This window comes from Parasteatoda tepidariorum, chromosome 2 (assembly GCF_043381705.1).
Source record: "Parasteatoda tepidariorum isolate YZ-2023 chromosome 2, CAS_Ptep_4.0, whole genome shotgun sequence".
Classification (NCBI taxonomy): Eukaryota; Metazoa; Arthropoda; class Arachnida; order Araneae; family Theridiidae; genus Parasteatoda; species Parasteatoda tepidariorum.
The window spans coordinates 60,410,281-60,433,074 of NC_092205.1; the positions used below are offsets into that span (position 1 = coordinate 60,410,281).

The window sequence follows — 22,794 nt, forward strand, 5'->3', positions numbered from 1 at the left end:
ATACCATAAAGGTAATGCCCGAACCAATCCCATAAGTAAAGAACAGAGGTTGTTCTGTAGTAACTGTGTCTGGCAGAAATGATATACGTGAGCATACAAAATTCTAAGTGAAATTACATAATCTTTCGAAATATACAGATAATGAAAGAGGCAGAAATTACGGTAGGAATGCCGCATTCTTCATTTAAAAATAGAAATGTTTTCTAAATGAGTTTTAACATTCTATCACAAATGAATTCAACAAATGTCACAAACAATTGTAAGTAGTTTTAAAGCAATGTTTTCTGCTGCATCTCAGACTGGAATATTTTGCAAAAGAGAGAGTAAATTTCATACTCAGGCTGCGTCGTATTGTTATTGGAAATTATGATTATATTTAAAACTTAGATTTAAATAGTTAGAATTCGAAAAAAATTTTTTTTTGACAAATTTTGTGACTGATTTTTAAATTCTGCATGAAAAACAACTGATATTCTACGCACAACGTAACAAACCATATATTTCTAATTCCTGGTACTTCTATTAATACAACACTAAGGAAAAATGTAGGATCAAAATAACCTAAACATGGTAAAATTTACAGTATTTCTGTCTCTATTGGAACACAAGAGGGCTTGCTAATTTTGACTGAAGTGTTTTAGTATTGATTTTTCAAAAAATCATCCTCAAATAAATTAACTATAAAATTTGATTTTAAAATGTTTGATAAAATTTGTTCAATGTGGCATAATTTAGTGATTTTATCATGAAACCTTAGATCAGGACACAAAAACCATTTATTCGGTTAAATTTACTTTTCAGTCTTGTATGTTTTATTAATTGTGTGGCAAATATGAACCAGAATTTATTAAACTAGAATTACCGTTAAAGTGTGACTACACGAGCATGAAAATTACCAAATGAATGGTTTAAATACCGTACAATTTGGTTTTATTACCAGAATTATGTTGTTTGTTTTTTACCAGAAATGTCATTACCATACACTGTATGATGTGACGATCAGTTTATAATATGAATGAAAATATTTTACATAAAAAATTTTACACATTGTTTTTATGAAAAAAAATAAGTTAGTTTTCTTCGAGAACTAAGATTATTGTTAAGTCCTTTTCAATTTTCTACAAACTTACTTTTAAAAATTCTCAGCTCCCCTTTGTGCAAGCATTTACCTGCCGTTAATTTGTCAAATATAGTACATTTAAAAGAGTTGTTTTCAATTGTTCCTGTATTCTTACTCTTAACTGTTTGAGCATCCTTGTGTGAAATTGTTGTAAACATATCTTCTACTTAATAAATATTCAATCATTATTTATTTTGTCGCTTTTTAATGAATACTTTTGAAATTCGAACATGTATTCAAATTGTCATTTGCAAAGTTGTTCCATATTTATTAATGATCCATCTTTAGCAGAATACTTTCATTATTCTGGTAGAATCAATCTTCTATTAATAGATATTAAACCTTCTTATCGATCCAATCGGTCTTCGCCGTCTATTCACAGAGGACAAACTGCTTTTCCTCTTTTATCTTATATTTTCCTTTACCTAATGGATTTGGTCCAGTATTGATTTTGCAGCGGCACAGCATATTATTTGAAGATGATTACACTTCTATTTATCGAGCAGTACTTAAAACATATTTTCTGTTTTGTGGAAAAAATACTTATTTAGATATTTTCTTCCTTTATTTTATTTCAAATTAAAATGGAAGAGAAAAACGAAAAACTAAAATGAATTATTGATTAAATAAAATAGTAAATATATTCCATTTCATATTTTTTTTAAACTTTGGTTTCATAATTTAAATTTTTTGGTTATTTAAGTTTTAACTTATGACTCATTAACATTTCTTTCAATTCCAGTTTATCATATTAAGATATCATATAAAGAATTCTAAAAATAAAAATTAACATTGATTTGCTTATTTACTTATTTTTAGTGCAAGCTTTGTCAACATTTTCTTCTTTTTTTGCAGATTACCATCCTTTCTTCACTGGGAAAGCTCATTCAGGAGCAGTTACTGAAACAGCTTATTGTTTCTCAACTTCTGCATTTCCCTTCGGAATTTACTTTCCATGTTGAAATCTACCATTGTTTTATACAACTGATTTTGTAACGACATAAATGTGGCAGTTTCTGAATACGTTGTCATCGCGACACACAATCTTTCTTTAGCAAAGACACTCTGCATATTTAATTTGGATACATAGCTTCCTTCAGCAAATCATGCACGTGGAAATACAGGTGGCTTTGAACTTTTTCATATCTTTTCTTTACAACAAACTGCCAAGGCGTCGAGTGAACCAGTTCGGTGAAGAACTAGATAAGGCCTTGAAAAGGAAATTCCAAGGACATTGGTATCCAGAGAAGCCTTTCAAAGGATCAGCGTTCAGATGTTTGAAAACAGCACTTCCTCTGGATCCAGTGTTCGGTATTGCGGCCCATGAAAGTGGGATGGCAATGGAGGATCTCCAAAGAAATTTGCCAGAAGAACTTAGCATTTGGATAGATCCTGGAGAAGTTTCCTACAGGTAAATTACCACTCTTTTCATCAATTATAAAATTATTTAAAAAAATATTGTAAAATAGATATAATATTATTAGATTTACTTAAAAAATTGATCGGTTATTTATTTGGCGCCTTAATTTGGAGCATACTGAGAGGCATCGTATATCGTTCTATATTATCATATTTAGGGCATGATAATGTATTTAGTTTGAAAGAACTTTAACACATACAACACATATTAAGAAGACCAACTATGAAAATTAGACTTCAATTGACGTGCAAAGTAATATAAAAACTGTATCAAACTGGCTTGGAGACAGCAGAAAATAAAGAGAGTTATCCTTATTATGCGTAATAATATTAAAATGTAATGGTGTATTTAATTTGGTACTGTAAATTTATGCATTTAGGGCATATATTAACCGATACTGCGTAGAGGAGCGATCTGATCTGGCCACATAATACTGTGCAAATCGTGCAAAAATGCCAATCTAAACATTTATATACCTATAAACCAGTCTAAAATTGCTGCGATCAGACTTGGACCGGTTATAGTCCAGGGAAAAAAAGGCGATGTTTAAAATTGTTATGAAGATGAATGAAGATGAAACACTTCTAGTTTATTTTCTAATCATGTTCTCTACGCTGAGCCAGTTAAGTAAGACTAATGATAGATCCCACTAGAGTTCCTTTAGCCAAGACAAACAAAGAAAAGAAAAGGATCTGTCCATAACTAATTTGGTGACATATGGTGACAAGTAGGCATCTTTTTGAATGACCCAGGAAATGACACTCAAGTGTGATACTTGACTGAAGGAGGTGGCATGTCAAACAGGTCAATTTAAACTGAAGATTATGTCTTTAAGTACGTCTTCTCATTTTCAGTCAGAAAATTTGCATGTCATAGCAGTTAGTCGAGTAATTTGAATTAACCCATTAGTCTGTTAAGACTGTTCATTTAAATTAAAGCATGCGTCCAATGAAGAAAAACGCAATTGGTATTTTTTATTTTAGCATATTTACGAGTATCATACTGTGGCGTATTTAGTCACTTATTGTCCCTGAAAGCTGATACTCGAAGATACGAACACTAGTTTTTCTTCTGTACCGAATGCGTTAATTAAATTTTACTACTTTTTTCAGCATTTAATGTTAAACAAAACGAAATAAATTTTTTTAATAAGTTTTTAAATACCAGCTGTTAGTTCTGAAACTTATGTTCTATTCAATTGAGTGATGATTTTCGATGAAATTTGTGACTCATTTTTATTTCGAAAATCATATTGTTCCCACTTCATTTGTCGGTATTTATCATTCGATAACAAGAGAAAGCTGCCTTGATTTTAGTAGGGTAGAAACATATTTATGATAATTATTTATAACAGTTTTCTAAACGGCAATTAATATGGAATTGTATATATATATATATATATATATATATATATATATACTGTAAAAATTTTCGTGTATCTGGTCAACGAAAAATGATGAGAACTACTTCATAACAAAATGGTGTTTTCCTAAGTGTTTCCACTACACCAAAACCAACAATAGTTCCTGGTTTAAAAAAACAGCTTAGATCTTGTAGAGGAAATTTTTTCGTTAAAGGAAATACACATATAATTAGAATTGTCGTCTGAACAGGAGAAAAATTTTGCCAATTTACAGTGTCACTTCTTCATCATGACATTTATCGTTTGCACTTCAAAATAGAAACTAAACATTCTATGTATAGGTGAAAGAGAAAAAGAATGCCATATTTTAGTATAGTATTCATGTGAATGCGTTTGGAGAAGACAGTATAGATCTATGAAGTAGTGTTTTGCACGTCACATAACCCCTAATTCATAAAATTCAGTCTCTGAAATAAAAGGAAAATGCCTTTTACCATTGCAAGAAACATATTAAAGCCTCTGATAGCTATGAGTTATGTTAGAAACCAATTAAGTGATATTTTGTTGTCACTTTCACGTCACATGGATGTACTCTTCTATGCTTACTCTAATGTTTAACTAATGCTGGAACTTCCACATTTTAAAACATGTATGCTAATGCGTAGTGTTTATATTCGTGTATTTCATTTATTTTCATATAACTTGTGCTCTAGCCAAAAAATTAGCACCGTTATATTGTCATTGTGAAAATAAAAACATTTAAAAATGTTCTTAATCGCAGAAAACCCTTATTTATAGCATTTTAAGCAATATCCATTAATTAAAAAATCATTTACTTTGAAATAACATCAATTTCTCATGATTGTCAAATTGACTCCAAACGGCGTTTTTAGGTAAGTCCTGTTGTTCTAGTGTTAAATTTAATAGAAACTACTTGGTTTATGTTTTCAAAAACTCTAGTTCCATTCAATTGTTTGATAGCCGTGTAAATCTAAAAAAAAAAAGAAAATGTCTACGCAATAAATATTTCGCATTTCTACACTCTGTCACTATATTCTATACTAAAATATATTTATCTTTATTTGTTTGATTTCGCTTAACAAATTGCTATAGTTTTGCTCCACTCAAATTTTAAGAAAAATGAAGGCAGCTTATAGTCTCTATGTTGGAAATTGAATTTTGATTTGCGAGACAATTGAAGACCTTTAGAATATACTTACTTTTCTAAAGAATTCGTTGATTAAATTGAAGATAAAAAGGAGTTGTTTAAATTGAATTCGGATATTGAGATCTTTTAACTTCTGTTTTGAAATATATATCGTACTTTAGAATATGATTACTTATATATTAAAATCATGGAATTCTTAAAACTAAATTCAAGTATTAAGATCCTTTTTCTTATTTTTTGAAATAAAATATGTTAACAAAGTAGTTCATTTTTGTATACATAGTTCTTGTATTAAAAAAAAACTAGTTTAATGAGTTTTTTACACCAAAGACAACCTTTTCCGCCTAACTAATTGTTACGACATTTGCATTACAGATGTCAGTATTTCGTACATCTATAATACAGTTTTATATTAATTAATGGCACATGTGTTTTTCATATTTCTTTTCGCAATCATTATATGTTTCGATTCATCATCTGAATGGACATGCAATATTAATAAAAGGTAGACCAGTGGTTCGCAATTTTTTTTTCGGCTATGGAACCCTAAAAAATCGATATTATTTTGACGGTACATTGAAACTTATTAAATAAACTTCATTAACATTTGTGAACTTGCTAATCAATGAAATATTTAATGATTGAAATTCAATTATTATTTTGAAAATATTTAATGATCATGGGCATTAATATAAATCACAGGTCTGGACCGTTCTTAATTTGATTTAAATGCAGTCATAAAATGAAAATCAATGGGCTGAATACGGTTTTCATAGAAGTAAAAACAAAAATTAGTGTGTAGATCAGAAAAAAACATTTAACTTAGGTAATTTGTTTTGATGGAATTATTTTGATGGAATAAATGCTTATCCTTCTCATTATTGTTACATAGCTTGTTACTGAAAAAAAACGTGTGTTTTTTAAAATTTTGCTTTTCTATCCTCAAAAGCATTTAACTTGAAGTGCTTCATAAAAATGACAGAAATATATTGATTGTAACTTTCATATTTATTGTGCATACGTGGGTGAAAAGCACGTTTAATAATTGACCATAACTTTTAACTTTTATTGATTTTTTACCATGCTTTGCAAACCATGATTAAGATTTGCTATGCTTTAATAAAATCTACGCACCATAACATGCTTTCAAAAAAAAAACGTAAGATTAATGGTCACAGATAATGGACACATGTTTCTATGCGTGGCTGTGAAATTGGCATGTGCGAAATCGATTCAAAAAACCAAATCTTCAGGCTGTTATATCTCTACGTGAGTGATGCTCGATGTTAAATATATTGCTAGGGAATAAATTGTTTGTGTACAAATGTAAATTCGAGGAATCATTAACATAACATGATGTCGACGTTGAACGTCGCCACATGACTACCACTAATAATATTAAATACCAATTCAGTGATATAAAAGACATGTTTGCTCAATTCTATAACTTCTGATAGATGAATGTTGATATGGTCGTAAGTATATTTTGTTCCTTAAAGGCACCGCCATTGCATCACGGGATAATCGTATAACGTTTCCTTATAGACTAAATTAATGTCGATACATAATTAGGAGTATGATTTTGGCACTTTTCTATCTACGATCGCTGCGTCAAAGCGTGAATACAAGCTTTAATTTTTCTTTCTAGTGTATAAGTGGTACGATTCGCAATTATTACCAATTGTGGACTGAGTGTCAAAACTTGGAATGAATAAGTAAGACAATGTGCTATAAAAGTTTTACGGTAATAAGTCACTGAGCTATTTGAGACATAATTAAGATCAATTTTTGCTGTGTGTGTTGTTAAATCCATAAAGTTTGCTTTTATGTTCTTTAATACTTTGTATGTCTAATTTACGCATAATTTTATTTGTGAGTAATAGAACTTTATTTCGACAAAACAGTGCTAAAAATAAAATGTTATAACAAATTTATAGTAATCATTTTTATCATTTAGATCCCTAATATACAAAATAAATTTAATTAAGATGTAATCGAAAAACTATTTTTTGCCTGCTTCAAAAAATAAGTACTTTAAATAGGGTTGATTTTATTAAAAACAGTTACTTTCTGACTGATAAAGCCACGACTTTGCTCAATCAATTGCCACATTCTTTAAAAACTGCAGTTAAGACATTCATATTATGATTTGGTATTTGCTAATTTTAGTTTTAATCTTGTGAATTCTATACTTTACGTTAAACATATTCGATAAAATCCAATATCATAATTTCAAATCCTTTTTCGCTTCATTTCTTAAGTTAAATGACTGAGGCTATGCGTGTTAAATTGGTAATGACCTAGTGCTCTTGGCAGTGAAACTAGGGCAAGTTTTAACAGTACTCTTTCAGGTAATTAAAGTGTGTAGTGCGTGATAAGTAGTAGAACTGAGTTTTGTTGGCATGGAGATAGAGTTAATGGAAATGACACAATGGCTGATTACTCTAAAATAGTTTTACTATGTTTTACACCAGCTGAAGGCTCGTTATTCATACAATGGGAAAAAAAGTAAATGATAAATACAATCATTATTAATCAGCACTACGAAATAATGCATAGAACTGGAAGATGCATACCAACACAATTAATTGAACTAAAAAACTATTTCATTTTTTTCTTTTTAATATTTTTTGCCCTTCCCGGTTGTTTTATGTTAACAGATTTAGCAAAACATGCTTATCGAAGCTCGTCGATTCAAAATAAAGATTAATTTTATTCAGTATCATTTGGCATAATGCTGTTGCTAAAATCAACTCCCCCTAGCGATAAATTACCAAAATCTACAACTTACTGATTTACGATTTTCTTTTTCACATACTTATGCCCTACCAGGAGGCCTTTTTCAAGTTAAATAAATCACGTGTGGCGTAACTACCACTATAAATATTAAATATCGAATTACTAGTATATAAGACATGTTAACTTGATTCTATCTTGAGGTACCTTTTGATAGATGAAGGTTGACATAGCCGATAATTAAATCCCCACACAAGTTTTTATAATTTCAAAAATGTTATTTTCTTAGCTGTTTCAACCCGCAATTAAACAGTATCAATATAAGAAATACGTGGTTGCATATGCTTTTAGATTAGAGCCCTTGAATTAGAGTGGTCGACTCATCCTCCATTTTGGAACAAAAACGTTCAGCTAAGCGGAAGAGCTACAAGATTTGGAAAACTTGTCGCTACAAGCGACACAGACATCAACTAGGATAGTTCAAACTCTCATGCAAATGTTAACACTACGTAACTAGCGAACTTGTTTGCTCCATAATAGCTGATAGTTCAGCACCCACTGAAGAGGAGCCTTAACTATAGATACATGATTGCTGTGATGTCATTCTCATAAGTTACCAAATTATTAAGTTGATTTTACTTGTTATTATAACCTAAGTTATTATCAAGTTACTAAGTGAAGTTACTAAGTTATTATAACCTAATATAGAAAACCTAAGATAAATAATTCATTAGAACGTGTGATAAAACTAAATATTGAAAGCTAGTAAATCACTCATATATATTATAATATATATATAATTCTAATGAAAATTATTTCTTCCGAATGCAAAACGTGTATCGGTAATTTGGGTAAGCGGAAAGAGTTTTAATGTAAATAGTTAGGTCAGCTGTGTCTTTAAACGTATACCTATATACCAAATTTGGTGCGGATTGATTCAGAATCGCTGTTTTCTTTAAGGTACATGTATACACACATACATCTATAAACATTCTGATTTTTTTTATATGAATAGACAGCCCCATTTAACTGTTTTTAAAACATTACCATTTCTTACATATAGTACCATTTGAAATTTACGAATGGATTTTAAATTATTCAGGTAGTAAAATTTTATTAGATAATAAAACTAAAAAAAAAAATAAGTAAGAAGAAAAAAGGTTAAGGTTAAGTTATAGAACATTTGGAGTAACTTAAGACGAATAACTCCTGAATTCAAAAGTTTGATTCGTCCTTGACATTTAAATGCACATTTTAATCCAACCCTTCCACACTATAATAAAGAAATATTTTTTATTTTAAATTTTAAAAAAAATCATTAAAATGCCTATTTTTTTTCTATTTTCTATATGACATACGCAGTTACTTGCAACTAATCATGCTCATACTCATACACATATTGCTAATATTTAATATACTTTGCAAGAAATTTTAACATTGGTAATTTGGGGAAGGCTCATTAAAGTAATATAAGTTCTTCAATTATAGAAAATTTGTATTTCTAGCATTACTTTATGACATAGGTGAGTATTATTGTTAATAGTAGATATAGTTAATATAGATAACTAAACTGCAATTTCATAATGACCGCTGAAAAATGCAATTTAAAAATGAGAAGAATGGGATTATCTAACCATATGTTTGCTCGATTATACGAGAATATATCTCTAAACTTTTCCTTTTAGAAATTCCCGTGTCATATATTGTTTATGTGAAAGTTAAAATATTCTGAAATATATTTGAGATTTGATGACTATTTTTTACTTACGCAGGTTAGGCGAAAAGGGATGCGTCAAGATTTTGTACTCTGAATCAGAAAGTTCCGAAGACCGCGCTGATCGTGAAATCTATCGTACTTTCAATCCAGAAGCCCAATGTTTCAAACCCATCGACTCTGTTGCATCTCAGCTGGGATCGATGTCTCTTTCATCCGGCTCTTCCTCTTCCAGCAGTCCTTTCGGGAATTCACCCTCACCAACATACAAGTCATCATCCAGCCCCATCACTGGCTTCCTGCCAAAGGTACAATACTCAAATCATAAACATCACTTAAATACATTTTCTATAAAAATATACAATGCAAATTGAAAAGTTTGGTTTGAAAAGTAACTTGATTTGATATTAACTTTAAGGCCAATTTGTAAAAGAAATAGTTTTAGCCCTATATCTATTGTTGGTTCTATGTGAAACAGTTCCCTAGAAACGATTTTATTTTATCAAATCCATTTTTTTGGGGTGGATATTTAAACCAATTAAACTATTTGATCAAATAAATGTAAATTCAAAAGAGAAAAAAAAATACAATTCTAGAAAAGGAATTTTTTATGGTTTTTTATTGAAAAAATACTACAGAATTAAAATATTAAAAGCTTCAGAAATTGCAAAAAAAGAAACTGATCAATCATTTCAAAATCAACTAGTATGAAAAAAAAGTTTACTTTTAGAATTAAAATATTTTATAGCAATCAGGGACTGCTGTTTCGTCCAAAAATATTTATACCCATGTCTGGAAGAATTTTATTTTATCTCGTGCAACTTATAAAGACTATCAAACTTCAATAAGAAATATATCATATGAGATTAAACTATTGCTATACTGTTATTACAGTAAATCAGAATATTTATTAAAGAAGTTATAACTGAATTGTATTTCAACATGCACTTTTGCTTTACAGGTTACTACTCCGCTCACTTTCACAACAGCGACATTCGCTCAGACAAAATTTGGTTCCACAAAGCTAAAGAGCAACGGCAAGAGGTCTCAACGCATGTCACCCACAGAATTCAGTAGCTACATCAAGCAACGTGCCATCATTCAGCAACAGCAGACACAGCTTTCTCAAATGTTTGCTCCCATTACCTCTCAGCAAAGGCCGAGATCCTTATCTCCTAGCCCACCCAACAGTGGGAGTCAACAGTCGCCACAGATAGATGCTAACAGCTTTTTGCTTTTGGCTAATCTCCAACAGCAGTCACCATTCCAACCAACACCACTAATGTCACCCAATCAGAGACACAGTCTCTATGATGGTAATTATCTAAACGATATATTTACCAATGCGTCGTCCACTGGATTGGGAAGCCAACAGAGCTGCAATTCTGGTCTTCTGACTCCAAACAGCAACCCCAGCACGGCCACAAAATCAACATCAAATCCACGAATGGGTCAAGCTGTTTCAAATGCCAATGCCCTGTCCTTGTTTTTGGACAAGGGTTCATTCAGCAATGCTACTTCTCCTGTGAATGGGCTGCCAAGTGGCTCGGTCAATTTCAAAAGCACCGCTGAGAGCGGCAACAAGAGCTATGGTGGAAATATTGATAATTTCAACGTTGGTGGAATGTCCTATCCAAACCAACATCTCCTGATGGCCAACTAAATTATTTTTAAAATTTTTCTCGATTACTATGAAAATCCTCTGATGGTATAAATTCAGCCTGGTTCTAAATCACGCGCTTATCCAATTAAATTGTTCGATAATTATAATTAAACTCAAATCAGAGGTTATTCAGAGTTTATTATTCAATATCGAGTTTATTCCAAGCTCTATTAAAATTTAGCATTACTTTTTTTAAGCTTCATTTAACTTATATTTTTAAATACTATCTGCGAGAGCAATTTTTACTTTTAAAATTTAATTTTAAACTATTGTTTAAGTATCTAAATTCTGCATACATTTTCATTTTAAAACAATTTAAATTCAAGCTTTTTAAATAGATTTAAATTAAGAAGGTTATACTTTCTAAGACAAATGTAACAGAAATAAATAAATATTACAAGTAACGCCACAACTTTCAATCTTAAATTATATATCCCGAAAAATCAGTGTTACTCCAAAACTAAAATATCTTAAATAATTCTCTGACTTGTTCATGAGGAAGATTTTTTTTCAGTGAGTCAGCAAAACTTTCATAATAAGTTCAAAGTAAAACTAGTTTACTTGGATGCTTTTTCATGCCATTTTCAAATAAAATTAAAATGAAATAGTAATTTTTCTCAAATAAAAAACAAGATTTATTTTCTTAATTGTACTGATAAATTACTGAAATTTAAAATTATATTTTTACCTCAATGCTCGATTATTTTAGAACAAATTTATTTCAGATCTTAATGTTGCGTATAAAAAAAGTTAATTTCGCAAAAACAAGAAAAGTTATCTAGTGAATGTTTTTATGAGAAGAGTTATTACGTTAAAATTACGTTAACTTGCGATAAGTGTAAAGTTGACTTAAAACCAGACTGTTTGCGATCAATTCGATGATCAGTCTCCCTTGCTATGTTGAGATATTTCTTTGGCCTTGAGTGGAACGTTAGTCTGTGATTGAAAAAAAAAATTCTTTTTTAACGCTTATTAAAGACACAAAGTCTTTCAAGAATTTGTTCGGGTAGGTAAATGGATCAGAAAGCAAATGAAGTCCCTCCTAGGGAAATTTTAATTGTCTGCAATCATTCTACACTTATGATAAATAATCATCAGGCTGCACAAATCATCGATCACTTCCTCAAAATAATAGCTTTCTTTCTCTGGGTAGGCAACCACATAATTTATTACAAATGTCGCACACAGTGGACGATGGACTCGCAAAAACAAAATTGGTGCACTCCATGCATTAAGACAAAGTTTCAAGGAAAGAACTTTTCAAATCTTCATGTGATCCACCTTAACTAAAAAAAAAAACGCCATGCCCTCAAGCATTTGGCAGCTAACAATACTTTTATCATAATGTTAAAGGAATAATTATTTTCTGAAAAAAATGATATGTGGGAACTTTTTTAAGTTTTTAAAAAAAATAATCGCTCAGAACTCTGTATAAACTGAAATGTTTGATACGGTTATGGATTGAAATGTTGCTGCGGTTTAAGTTATTTGTGATTTCAATGTTGGCAACACACCGATTCATCGTTGTCTAGTGAGATTAGAGAAAGTAAGTTGTGTGAATTAGTACAAAAGTGCATTTTTGTTGAATAGTGATCTTTTCCTTGTTAAAATGTAGGTCCGTTTTTATTGATATCTCTTGTGTTATTTTATTACTATTATGTTCATGAGGAAAGGAAGACTATTTTCTGTGACAAATAATTATCTGATTGTTGTTAAATTTCTTTTTTTATTTTTATAGTTTGTTGATATGTGTGTAAAGAATATTTTAAATTATTTATGTTTCGTATTAAGTTTTAACATTTTGCTCATTTTGTTTCTTTTTTTTTGTGAAATGTGATTTATAAAGGTTTGTGGAAAAAAATATTTTTCTGTACTTTTACTACATAATTTAGAGCTATTTAAATATCAGCTTTTCAATTGGAAGTTAAAGTTTGTGAGTGGTGCTAAATTGCTCGAGTTTTCACCTTGTTCCAAAATTGTTATAACTGCATTAAGACATAACAGACAATAATATTACATAAAATTGATTGTTCACATATTATAAAATATTAAAAAAATACTCAAGCTTCTAATAGAAATCTCTATATATACTTCAATTTTCTGACAATAATGGCTATTACTGAAACTTTTTTTAAATTTTTAAGCATTTAAAAAAGTTGACTGCAACATTTTTGACCACTGCCTTTAAGCTTTTATTAATTGCAATTCACACTTGTTGAGATAAAAAAGTCGTCATCATTTTATTTCCCATGTTATGTTTGCCGTCTGAAATGTGAACTATTTTTTTTAATTAATGATTTTAAAATATTAAGAATGTAAGCAATATGCAGAATCCTATATGTTTTTATAAATATCTAAATTATTATATGTTTAATGATCACTTAAAGTAATGAATAAGTTTCATAAAATACAATGATTTTATATATACTGGTCAAACTGAAAAAAATTATAGATAGTGTAATTTCAATGAAAACGGCTTTCTATTTTTTTAGCAAATAAGCAGCTAGTAAAATTCATTTATTTAAAAATTTAAACAAACAAAATTAAATATTAGTTTTGAATAAAGGTAAGTAAATTTTTTTCAAGAGAAATACTAGTTACTTATAGCGTTGTGGATTTGTTTTTAAGCAAGGGTTAAGTTCTTGAATCCCTAATTTATATAGTGAACTGTGTAATTTTCAATCAATTATTTTATTTACTTATAACTAAGTAAAAATGACTCACTTCGTCTAAAGATGAATTTTCTTACTCAATTAAAATTCTTTAAATAAATAAAAAAACAACCGAATCATTAAGAAGAAACATCATTTAGTTATTTATATTCTTGCGCCTTTTTATAAATTTTAATAGCCTTTGTGACTTAAGATAATTCTCATATGATTCAAGACATTTTCCAGAGCTCAAATCGAGTTTCTTGAATGTTAGATAACTGATAATTTTTCATAATAGTTTTTTTTTACATTTAAAGAAAAATGTTTCAGCTTGATTGTGCTCATTGTGTGTAAAAACAACTGCTCAGATGTAAACTTTGTCCAATTATCTTTCAACGATTTTGATGTTCATATGCATGTACAATTCTTTGCATTGCTTGCTATTTTGAATATACTTTAACAAATCAAAACTGAATTCAAGTTCTTCCTATAAATATTTTTAAATAAACCGTAGTCAAAGTTGAATTTAAATTCTTTTAAGCCTAGAAAATTGTTCTCCAATCCTGTGTCAATTAGCTGCCTTTGAGTTGGAAGTTTTAGAGCTTCCAATATCTACATTACGCAATAAAAAAAAACTACCGAACAATTATAGTTGTTAATGAGAATATTAGAGAACCTGTGTGCAAAAATATGTTAAATAGTAAATGCAACCGGCGTCTTAGTGTGAGTATTTCCCAATGTGAAAATTATTCTAACTATACGGCATAATACGAGCACGACTAATAAATTACAATTAATCTTCGAAAATTTTACATTCATAATTTAATGAGTGAACGGCCCCTTATTTTTTTCAGAAATAAATGGGGTCGTTAACATATTAAAAATTACAGTTTTTCCCCCTTTTTTTCCAACTTTCGGACAATGTTTTTTTTTCTTTCTTTTTTTTCTTCAGAAAAGTGGAAAATTAAATTAAGTACGTTCATTTGCTAAATAATTAAATCCCAATTCTTGCTTAACTTTAATTTTTGATCATTAAAACTTATATATTAACTTATAGTTTGATCATTAAACTTATCTTTTATTGTCAATAAAAATAATTCTTGAAAATTTTGTTCATGATTTCGTAGATTTTACTCTAAAAATAGCTCCGTGACTGTGAGAAAACCTTTTAGCAGGCTACTTTATAGGAACAAAGATGTCAACTTCTACAGACTCTAGTTACAACTGAAGAATTAAGTACATTTTCTGAAAACTCTGCAACATTCAATTTTTTTAAGTGTTTTTCTGGTAAATTTGTATAGTTTATGAACTTTTTTTGTCGATTCAATCTTAAAAAATATTCGATGAACTCTGATTCTTATCTCTACCAGTTTAATGTATTAAAACTTATTTAATTATTTAGGGAGAATTAACGTTTAAAATATCAAATATGTTTATTTTGATTTCGGGATTACAGTAAAGCATTTCTAGAGATCGGAATTCCTCAAAACAACTGAATGATAGAAATTGAATTGATATTGATTGAGAAGCTCACAATATTTGAAGGTGGAAGCCATTAAAAAGCGAAGTAATCGATTGATTGCTCATTGCAATGAAGAATATCGCTTTCAAAAGATTTTAAGTTTGAAAATTTTTATCACCATGTTGGTTGCATTCGTTATTTATCATATAGTTGTTGTTGTTTATCATAAATTTTAATACAGTTGGCTATAAATTATTTTATCTATAAATTATTTTAAATCCCATTTTCTATAATGCGGTGTTATGAGAAATCCATAAAACTGAAAGCGACATTTTAAATTTTAATCATTTTGCACTCAAACTCGAATAGTAAAGCCGAAAGTTTTACAATTCTGAATCATAAAATGGGTTAATAAGGCCAATCTAAGAAGAAAAAAGAAAAAAAAAACGTTTTGAGAGAACATAAGCAACATCAATTTGAATTGGTAATGCACGGACAGTTTAAAACTGTGATAGAAAATGATCTCCAAATCTTAAATGTTACAGTGTGCTGTGAGAGAACACACATTCGATTTTAAGATAGCTGCAAAAAAATATTTTTATTATGTACTTACTATAGGAAAAAAAAAGTCGCACGGTTAAACTAACTTTGCAACCTGCTCTTTAAACTTTGAAAGGCCAACTCTGTTATTCTGTAGATTAATTATAGATACAGTCTCTTCTATAGATAAATATTTATCTGGTTAAGTACTTAATAATATAAATGCACGTTTAAATTCGTGTGTTTAATGTATTTATCGATTTTCTCATATTGTAAACTTGCGGCGGGTATATTTTCTTACTCAATCTGGATGTATGTTGTGTTAGTATATATAAATATATATATTATATATCATTGTATGTAAAAAAAAATGGTTGAAAAATGTTACCATAAATAAATAAATAAAATTATATATTTGAATATTCTTTCTAAGTAATATAAATCTGTGAGAAATTTGGAGAGAAAAGATGGAGTTTTATATTTTCTACTTGCAAGTTGTGCTGTAATTAGCTTACTTTTATATGTAAAGGTACAAAAACTGAAGTACAATGGAAGAAATGAATGGTATGAAGTACTCATGACGAAAGAGGTTTTAAACTCAAAATGATTTGTATGTAAAATAGATATTTCATTCAATGTAATCGTATTTTTTCGAAAACGTGTGATACTACTTTGTCCGAAAAAATCCGGATTAGATAACTTAGATGTGAAAGAAATAAATGCTTTTCAAAGAGATTAGAAATACTGACGAATCTCTTGATAAATTATGAACTGATATTTATATATCCCTACGCAAGCTATGCAGTCCTAAATATTTGGTTGTTTTTATATATTTTTTCAGTGTTATGTGTTATTGTTTTGTGAAATTTTTTTCATTACAAGTAAACAATAAAAACATTTTAAAATTGTTTAAACAATAGGATGGATGCTAAATATTAGGTGATCATTTGCTTTCGTAGTAATTTAAAGTAGAAATATGTGTGCTTCGAATTATTTGTATAATTAAAATAAAGAATACAAGTAAAGTATTGAAATTATTTCTGATATTCGGGTGTGGAGTTTCTAAACCATATCGTTCCAATGATTTTTTTTTCGAAACTTGTTTTTTTAATTTCTTTTAGCAAAAAAATTTTCATTATTTATTTTAACACTCACTTTAATATTTTTGAACTATTAAAAAAAGCATATCTTTACGTTTTTTTTATTTAATGGTTTTACCATTATAAAATTTTTCTATTTCTAACCGAAAAAAATTTTTGTTGCATTTTTTTAAATGGAATTCAAAGCATTTTATTAATTTCCTAATTAAATTTTTTATACTTTATAGATTTTTTAAAAAAGAAAGACAGCTTTATTACTATCAATGCTATTTACAGTGAAAATTATTGTGAGCAAGTAAAGAATTGAAATTAGCTTTATTGGTATTTTTTTAAATAACTAAATAATTTTTAACTATAAAAATAACGATATTTTTGCAATGAAATTATCGAGGCCAATAATTTTCTATTCTGCAAAATTCTAAAATTAAATCGATATGGTTTTTAAACAAAACTCCTTATTAAATAAAAGCATTTAAAGACAATTTCCAATATTATTTATCTCATTTAGTTTTCGATAGTAAGTGGTAGTTTTCCTCTTTAAAAAGCCTGTAATGGGTATTTACTGTTAAATATTAATATAATTCAACTTTTGGGTATGTACTTACCTTTAATTTTGAATGTTTTTGCTGTTCTTGTATGACATACATTTGAGTCTTAGTATTTTTCACTATAATGTTCTACTTTTCATGCAAATACTAAATGTAATTGCTCGTAAAAGGAAAAAAAAACATTTTTCGATAATTTGTTACTTTCTAATTTTATAGAATTGTTCATTCGTGAAAAAAAACATTTTCTAGGTATTTTTACTAGACATTTAAATATATTTTTAATTTTTGTAAGACGGATGAAATAAACCTCTCTCTAAATACTTGGAATTTTTTAAACTCTTCATATTCTTCTGATGTTGTGATCATGGACTCGATTTAGTTTTTAAGTTAAGCAAATATCACTTTCATCCGTGTCTTTTGTAGCAATTTGTTGTTGCTGCTATATACAGATGAGTATGATAATCTTTGTAGCATTTTTGCCAATGCAGATTTATAATTCTTGTTCCACGTGTGTTCGTTCCTCTAATGTGATGTGCACATATAATATCTTATAGTTGTCAGATTTTTCATACGTTCTTATATTTTTAAGTTTGTAATAAACGTTTGAGCATTATTTCTATAAAAAAAATGATGTCTGTGTTTATTTCACATTTTACAACACTCACTGCCACACCTATACAAATCAAATGAATGCTGGATAATAAGTAATTTTAGTAAGTATTTGGAATGTGTGGTTAGACCTATACGATTATTTCTAAGACTTGTGATAAATATATTGGAATGATATATGACTTCTAAGACGGTTAATATTTTTTGTAAACATATAAATGTTAAAATATTATTAAAGTGCAATGTAAATTGAAATGATGTTTTTTCAGAGCAAAAAGAAAGTTTTCCTAATTTTTTTTCTCGCAATTTTTAGTTTTTTTAATATTTCAGAAAAATTAATCCATTATTTAATTATTTTTATTTTACTAAACATATATGAAAATTATTATTATTAGATGTATTATGAATATTCCACTTTATTTTAAATCACTTTAAATTTAAATTGTAATTTTCTTAAAATGTTGCCCTTCCTTAATCGAGAAACTGCGAAATTCTTTTACTCTCGAAAGTAATTTTCTTTTAGACAATCATTTCTTTTGGAAGTGTGGTTTTTAAAATTTTTTAATAATTAAAATGGGTTTTTACCATTTTAATTATTAAAAAATTAAAGTGGAAAAAATAATTAAATAATGGATTAATTTTTTTAAGTTAATCCACTAATCTTAAATTTTTTTGTTTACCCCTGCAAATGTTTAGCTATTAATCGAGTCTAATGTAAAAAATAACTGATAAAATGTAAGTCTCGTCTTACATCGCAAAAAGAACCAAAGAATGAGATTCAAGAATATTAATACGGAGGAAAAGAATATTTCCATTTTCTACGCTTTTTTCTTCTGTTATCAATATTAGGAAAAAAGAATTAAAACTTAAATGCTTAAAGAATAATTATCCTTATTTTCCAATGAAGCGGCAATTAATGTAATTCACGTGATAAAATAGGGAAATACAAGGAAACACATGAACATTACACACTTCTTATTTCTAACACTCAATTCGTAACTGATTTTTGAGTTTCAGAAAATAAACTTAAATGAAAATATTTGAACCCAATAACGTAAAATATGAATAAGTCTATAAATTTAACGCGTAAAGTTCACAAAAATATTCTAACGTCGTAATTCACAAAAAGACCAAACGTCGTAAGTACCGATCACCAATGTCAAATTGCTATTTTCCCATTCATTGACATCCATATTCATTTCTTTTTTTTTCATCGCACTAAAGCTACACCGTGTAATATTGGCGATGGTCAGGGAAACATCACTGAGGATGATCCGGAGACAACATACATACGATATAGTATCTCAGGCCTTTCATGCACCATCTATCCTTAGGCAGATGGTAAGTTCGACCCGAAGCAGAGGGTGATCAATCTCCGATCTAGTACCTCCAAAGGTATTGATTTATTATGGGAACTTGGAGGAGTTTGTGACCCCGACAGATTTAGAGTGCACCTGTCACCATTTTGCAGACAGAGATCGTATTAACGACCTCTGGGACACGGGCCCAACGTTCCATCAGCCTGGTTATCCAAGCCAAATTTTATTTCCCAAAATTTATCGAGACGTCGTGAGTTGGATAAATGGGAACCATCAGTATTATGCTATTTTCAGTTGTTGTAAGCTTTCTTTAAAATGAATTCAATTTGAAAAAAATATTTTTTTTATTTGATGATTTCAGAATATATTTCATGAAAAATATATTTTTTTTACTATATCTATTGTTCGCAAACTACTGCTTTCAACTGTTTATAACTTATAAGATTACACATTGCTTAAACACGAATACTTTGTATGAAATACTATCGGTTGAGCAAGATAAGACACGAATCGATCTTAGAAGAAGTGCGAAAGTTGTTATGGGGCAAGGCGAATGATAAACCGCTTGTTGTTCGATTACTTTTATACGTAGATGCTAACAAAGTAATAGAAAGGTTAAACACAATTAAATGTTCTAAATATTAATTAATATTTAAAATCATTTTCTACGTAACTAATATTACTATTCACTCCATATTATATTATATCATATTCTATATATTGCAGTTGTTATTATTATGCAATAAATAAATAAATGTATTATTATTATATATTTGCAAAAACTAATTAAACGTATATTATTATATAAATAAACGTATTATTATTATTACAATTTAAACAACACAAGTGCAACAATTAAATTAACATTGATGGACTATCTAGTTTGATAGCGTAAGAAAGTATGATAAACAAATTTATTTTTAATTGTAAACAATATTTTTAACTTTCCTTTAAAAAAAAGGTAATTTCAATCCATTTATTTTTCAACAACAATTTTATAGGGGAAACCCGGGCAAGATGAACAGCTTAAGGAAACTTGGTTTAAGAAATAGTAAACTAGAGCAATTTTATATCTTTTATATTGTAAACATATAGTGGGAACATTGCTCTTACATATCTCATACGGAAAATAAATAAATAATAAAGTTCAATAATAATAACTTAACATAAACAAAAATAGAACATTGTCCCATCTTGCCCGGGCTACCAGGGCAAGATGGAACACATAATTATGTTTCAAAAATCACAGAAATTAATGTCAGAATAAAAGAATAATTGACAAAAAAACGTTCCTAAACATCACAGTTACTGCATAAGAAGCAGCCAAAATCGGAATAAGCATTGCACGCTTCATGAGCCCATTCTAAGTAATCTGAACATTGAATCCAGTCTTCAGTAACAGGTTCAACGTATTTTTCATCAGTTAAGTTATATTTGCTAGTTTATATTTTTTGTTGTTAATATTACCTTATTTTTTATGCACTTTGCCAAATCCGGAGAGTTTAATTTTTATTTTACACTTTACGTGATAGAATATTACATTATATTGTAATATTGTCATTGGTTGATCTCCAAAAATTCGTGCATATTGTATTTTCAACAATATTCATCATTTAAAAAATCATTTACTTTGAAAAACATCAATTTCTTATGAGGGTCAATGTTAAGAGCTCCAAGAATTGCAAAATATACAGATTTGCGAAATTATACACAATAAGTAGATATACAAAATGTACAGATTACCGATTCTAACCACTCTAGGATATCAAGAAAAAAATTGACAATACATGATTGTTTCACAAGTCTCACGAAATGTAATTTAAGTACATCATCATCAAAAAGTGAATAAAAAAATGGAAATGAATTGATGTTTATCGAAAACGCATAATTGATGAAAAATAAATTAACAAATTAAAAATAAAATACAAATTTCAAAACGGGAAAAGCATTTGTATTCGTTGCTTAAAATAAAATAAAGAAGTTAATATGTTTCACCAACTGTTACATGTAAGAAAAAGATTTAACGTACTCTAAAATCCTATCTATCACTTTTTATTAATAAAAATTTTAAATTACATTGTATCTTTAAATGAATCCACATTATTATTATAAATTATATTTCTAAGAAAAAATGCAATACTGCTATTACAAAGTGAAAAAAATTTACTCTTTCTTTTTAATAAAGATGTTTTCATAAAGAGGTTTTAAAAAATTTGAATTAAACTAAATCTTTAATAAATAGAAGGAGAAACAATTTGCATTTTCTTTTCCAAAACAGCAGCACATTTTTTCATATTCTAATTTAAATACTAAAAAGAAACAAATTACATTCAAGATAAGTAATAAACACATTCATAGAAAAACGAAGCGTATAATCTAAATTAATAAAACTTCGTGAAAATGTTAACGAAATATAATGACACTAATAAAATGCATTAGATAATTCCTCTTAAAAATATACATTGTCACAAATTTCATTTCAACATTTAATACTGATGAATTAATAAATGTAATAAAACTTTCCCTTTTGAAGGATCATGCACCATTAGTGAAATATATTTTCTTTATTTTGATTTCAGAAAAATTAGACTAATGGTTTCTCACTTAATGTGAAGGTTTTATAAGAATAAAAGCGATTCAACTCAGAAGTTAAAATAAAAATAACAAAGAAACTATTATTTTTACTAAGCCGTTGAGACATCATTCCTCTATTACTTATAGCAATTCTGAATTAATAAAAACGCTACTTAAAAAAAAATTATCAAAAATTATTTTAAGGATAAGAAATCAATAAACGTTTCGAAAAAACATTCTAAAATAAAGAAAAAAAGTATGCACAAACTACTAGAATATGGTAAAATTTACCGTGCTTCTGGCTGAATGGTAACACTAAAATGCCCAGTATTTTTAACAAAGTGCTTTGGTAATGATTTTGGTAAAAAAATATAATTTTACTAGCTGACCCGTTGCCATATGAATGTTTTGCCATATGAATTATTTCTAGAGTATGAAAATATATCTTATTTATTGTAAATGTGTGCGTATGTGGTATATGAGTGGAAGAGGCATGGAGCGCTGTGAACGATGACGGAATGTGAAAATAACAACACACCAAATAATATTTTTTTTTTAATTATTGCAACTTTTTCTTATAAATTATATATACAACGAATTCTGAAAATATTAGTCAACAATATTAATCTCTTAGTGCAATGGAGTGTACAATATTTTTTGTCATTCCATCTTTAGCTAACACAAATAAACTGGATGGTTTGCCCACTCGAGAGTATGCCACGTATCTGTGCGAAAAACATGGTGTGTTCAAATCTAAGACGCAAACAGACATTGTTTGGCCTTATCATTGCGAATGCCAATCTAATG

At 28.5% G+C, this 22,794-nt stretch overlaps 1 protein-coding gene across 1 annotated transcript in view; it reads left to right on the forward strand.

Moving 5' to 3' along the window:
- The window catches only part of LOC107456668 (protein Tob1-like), a 36,564-nt gene extending 18,451 nt beyond the window's left edge, over positions 1–18,113 (forward strand). Inside the window, exons 2-4 of the mRNA XM_016074598.3 lie at positions 1,976–2,531; positions 9,580–9,829; positions 10,483–18,113. Coding sequence (XP_015930084.1) covers positions 2,227–2,531; positions 9,580–9,829; positions 10,483–11,184 — 1,257 coding nt within the window. The 5' untranslated portion in view covers positions 1,976–2,226 and the 3' untranslated portion in view covers positions 11,185–18,113. The remainder of the gene's footprint in view (positions 1–1,975; positions 2,532–9,579; positions 9,830–10,482) is intronic.
- Positions 18,114–22,794: the final 4,681 nt, after the last annotated feature.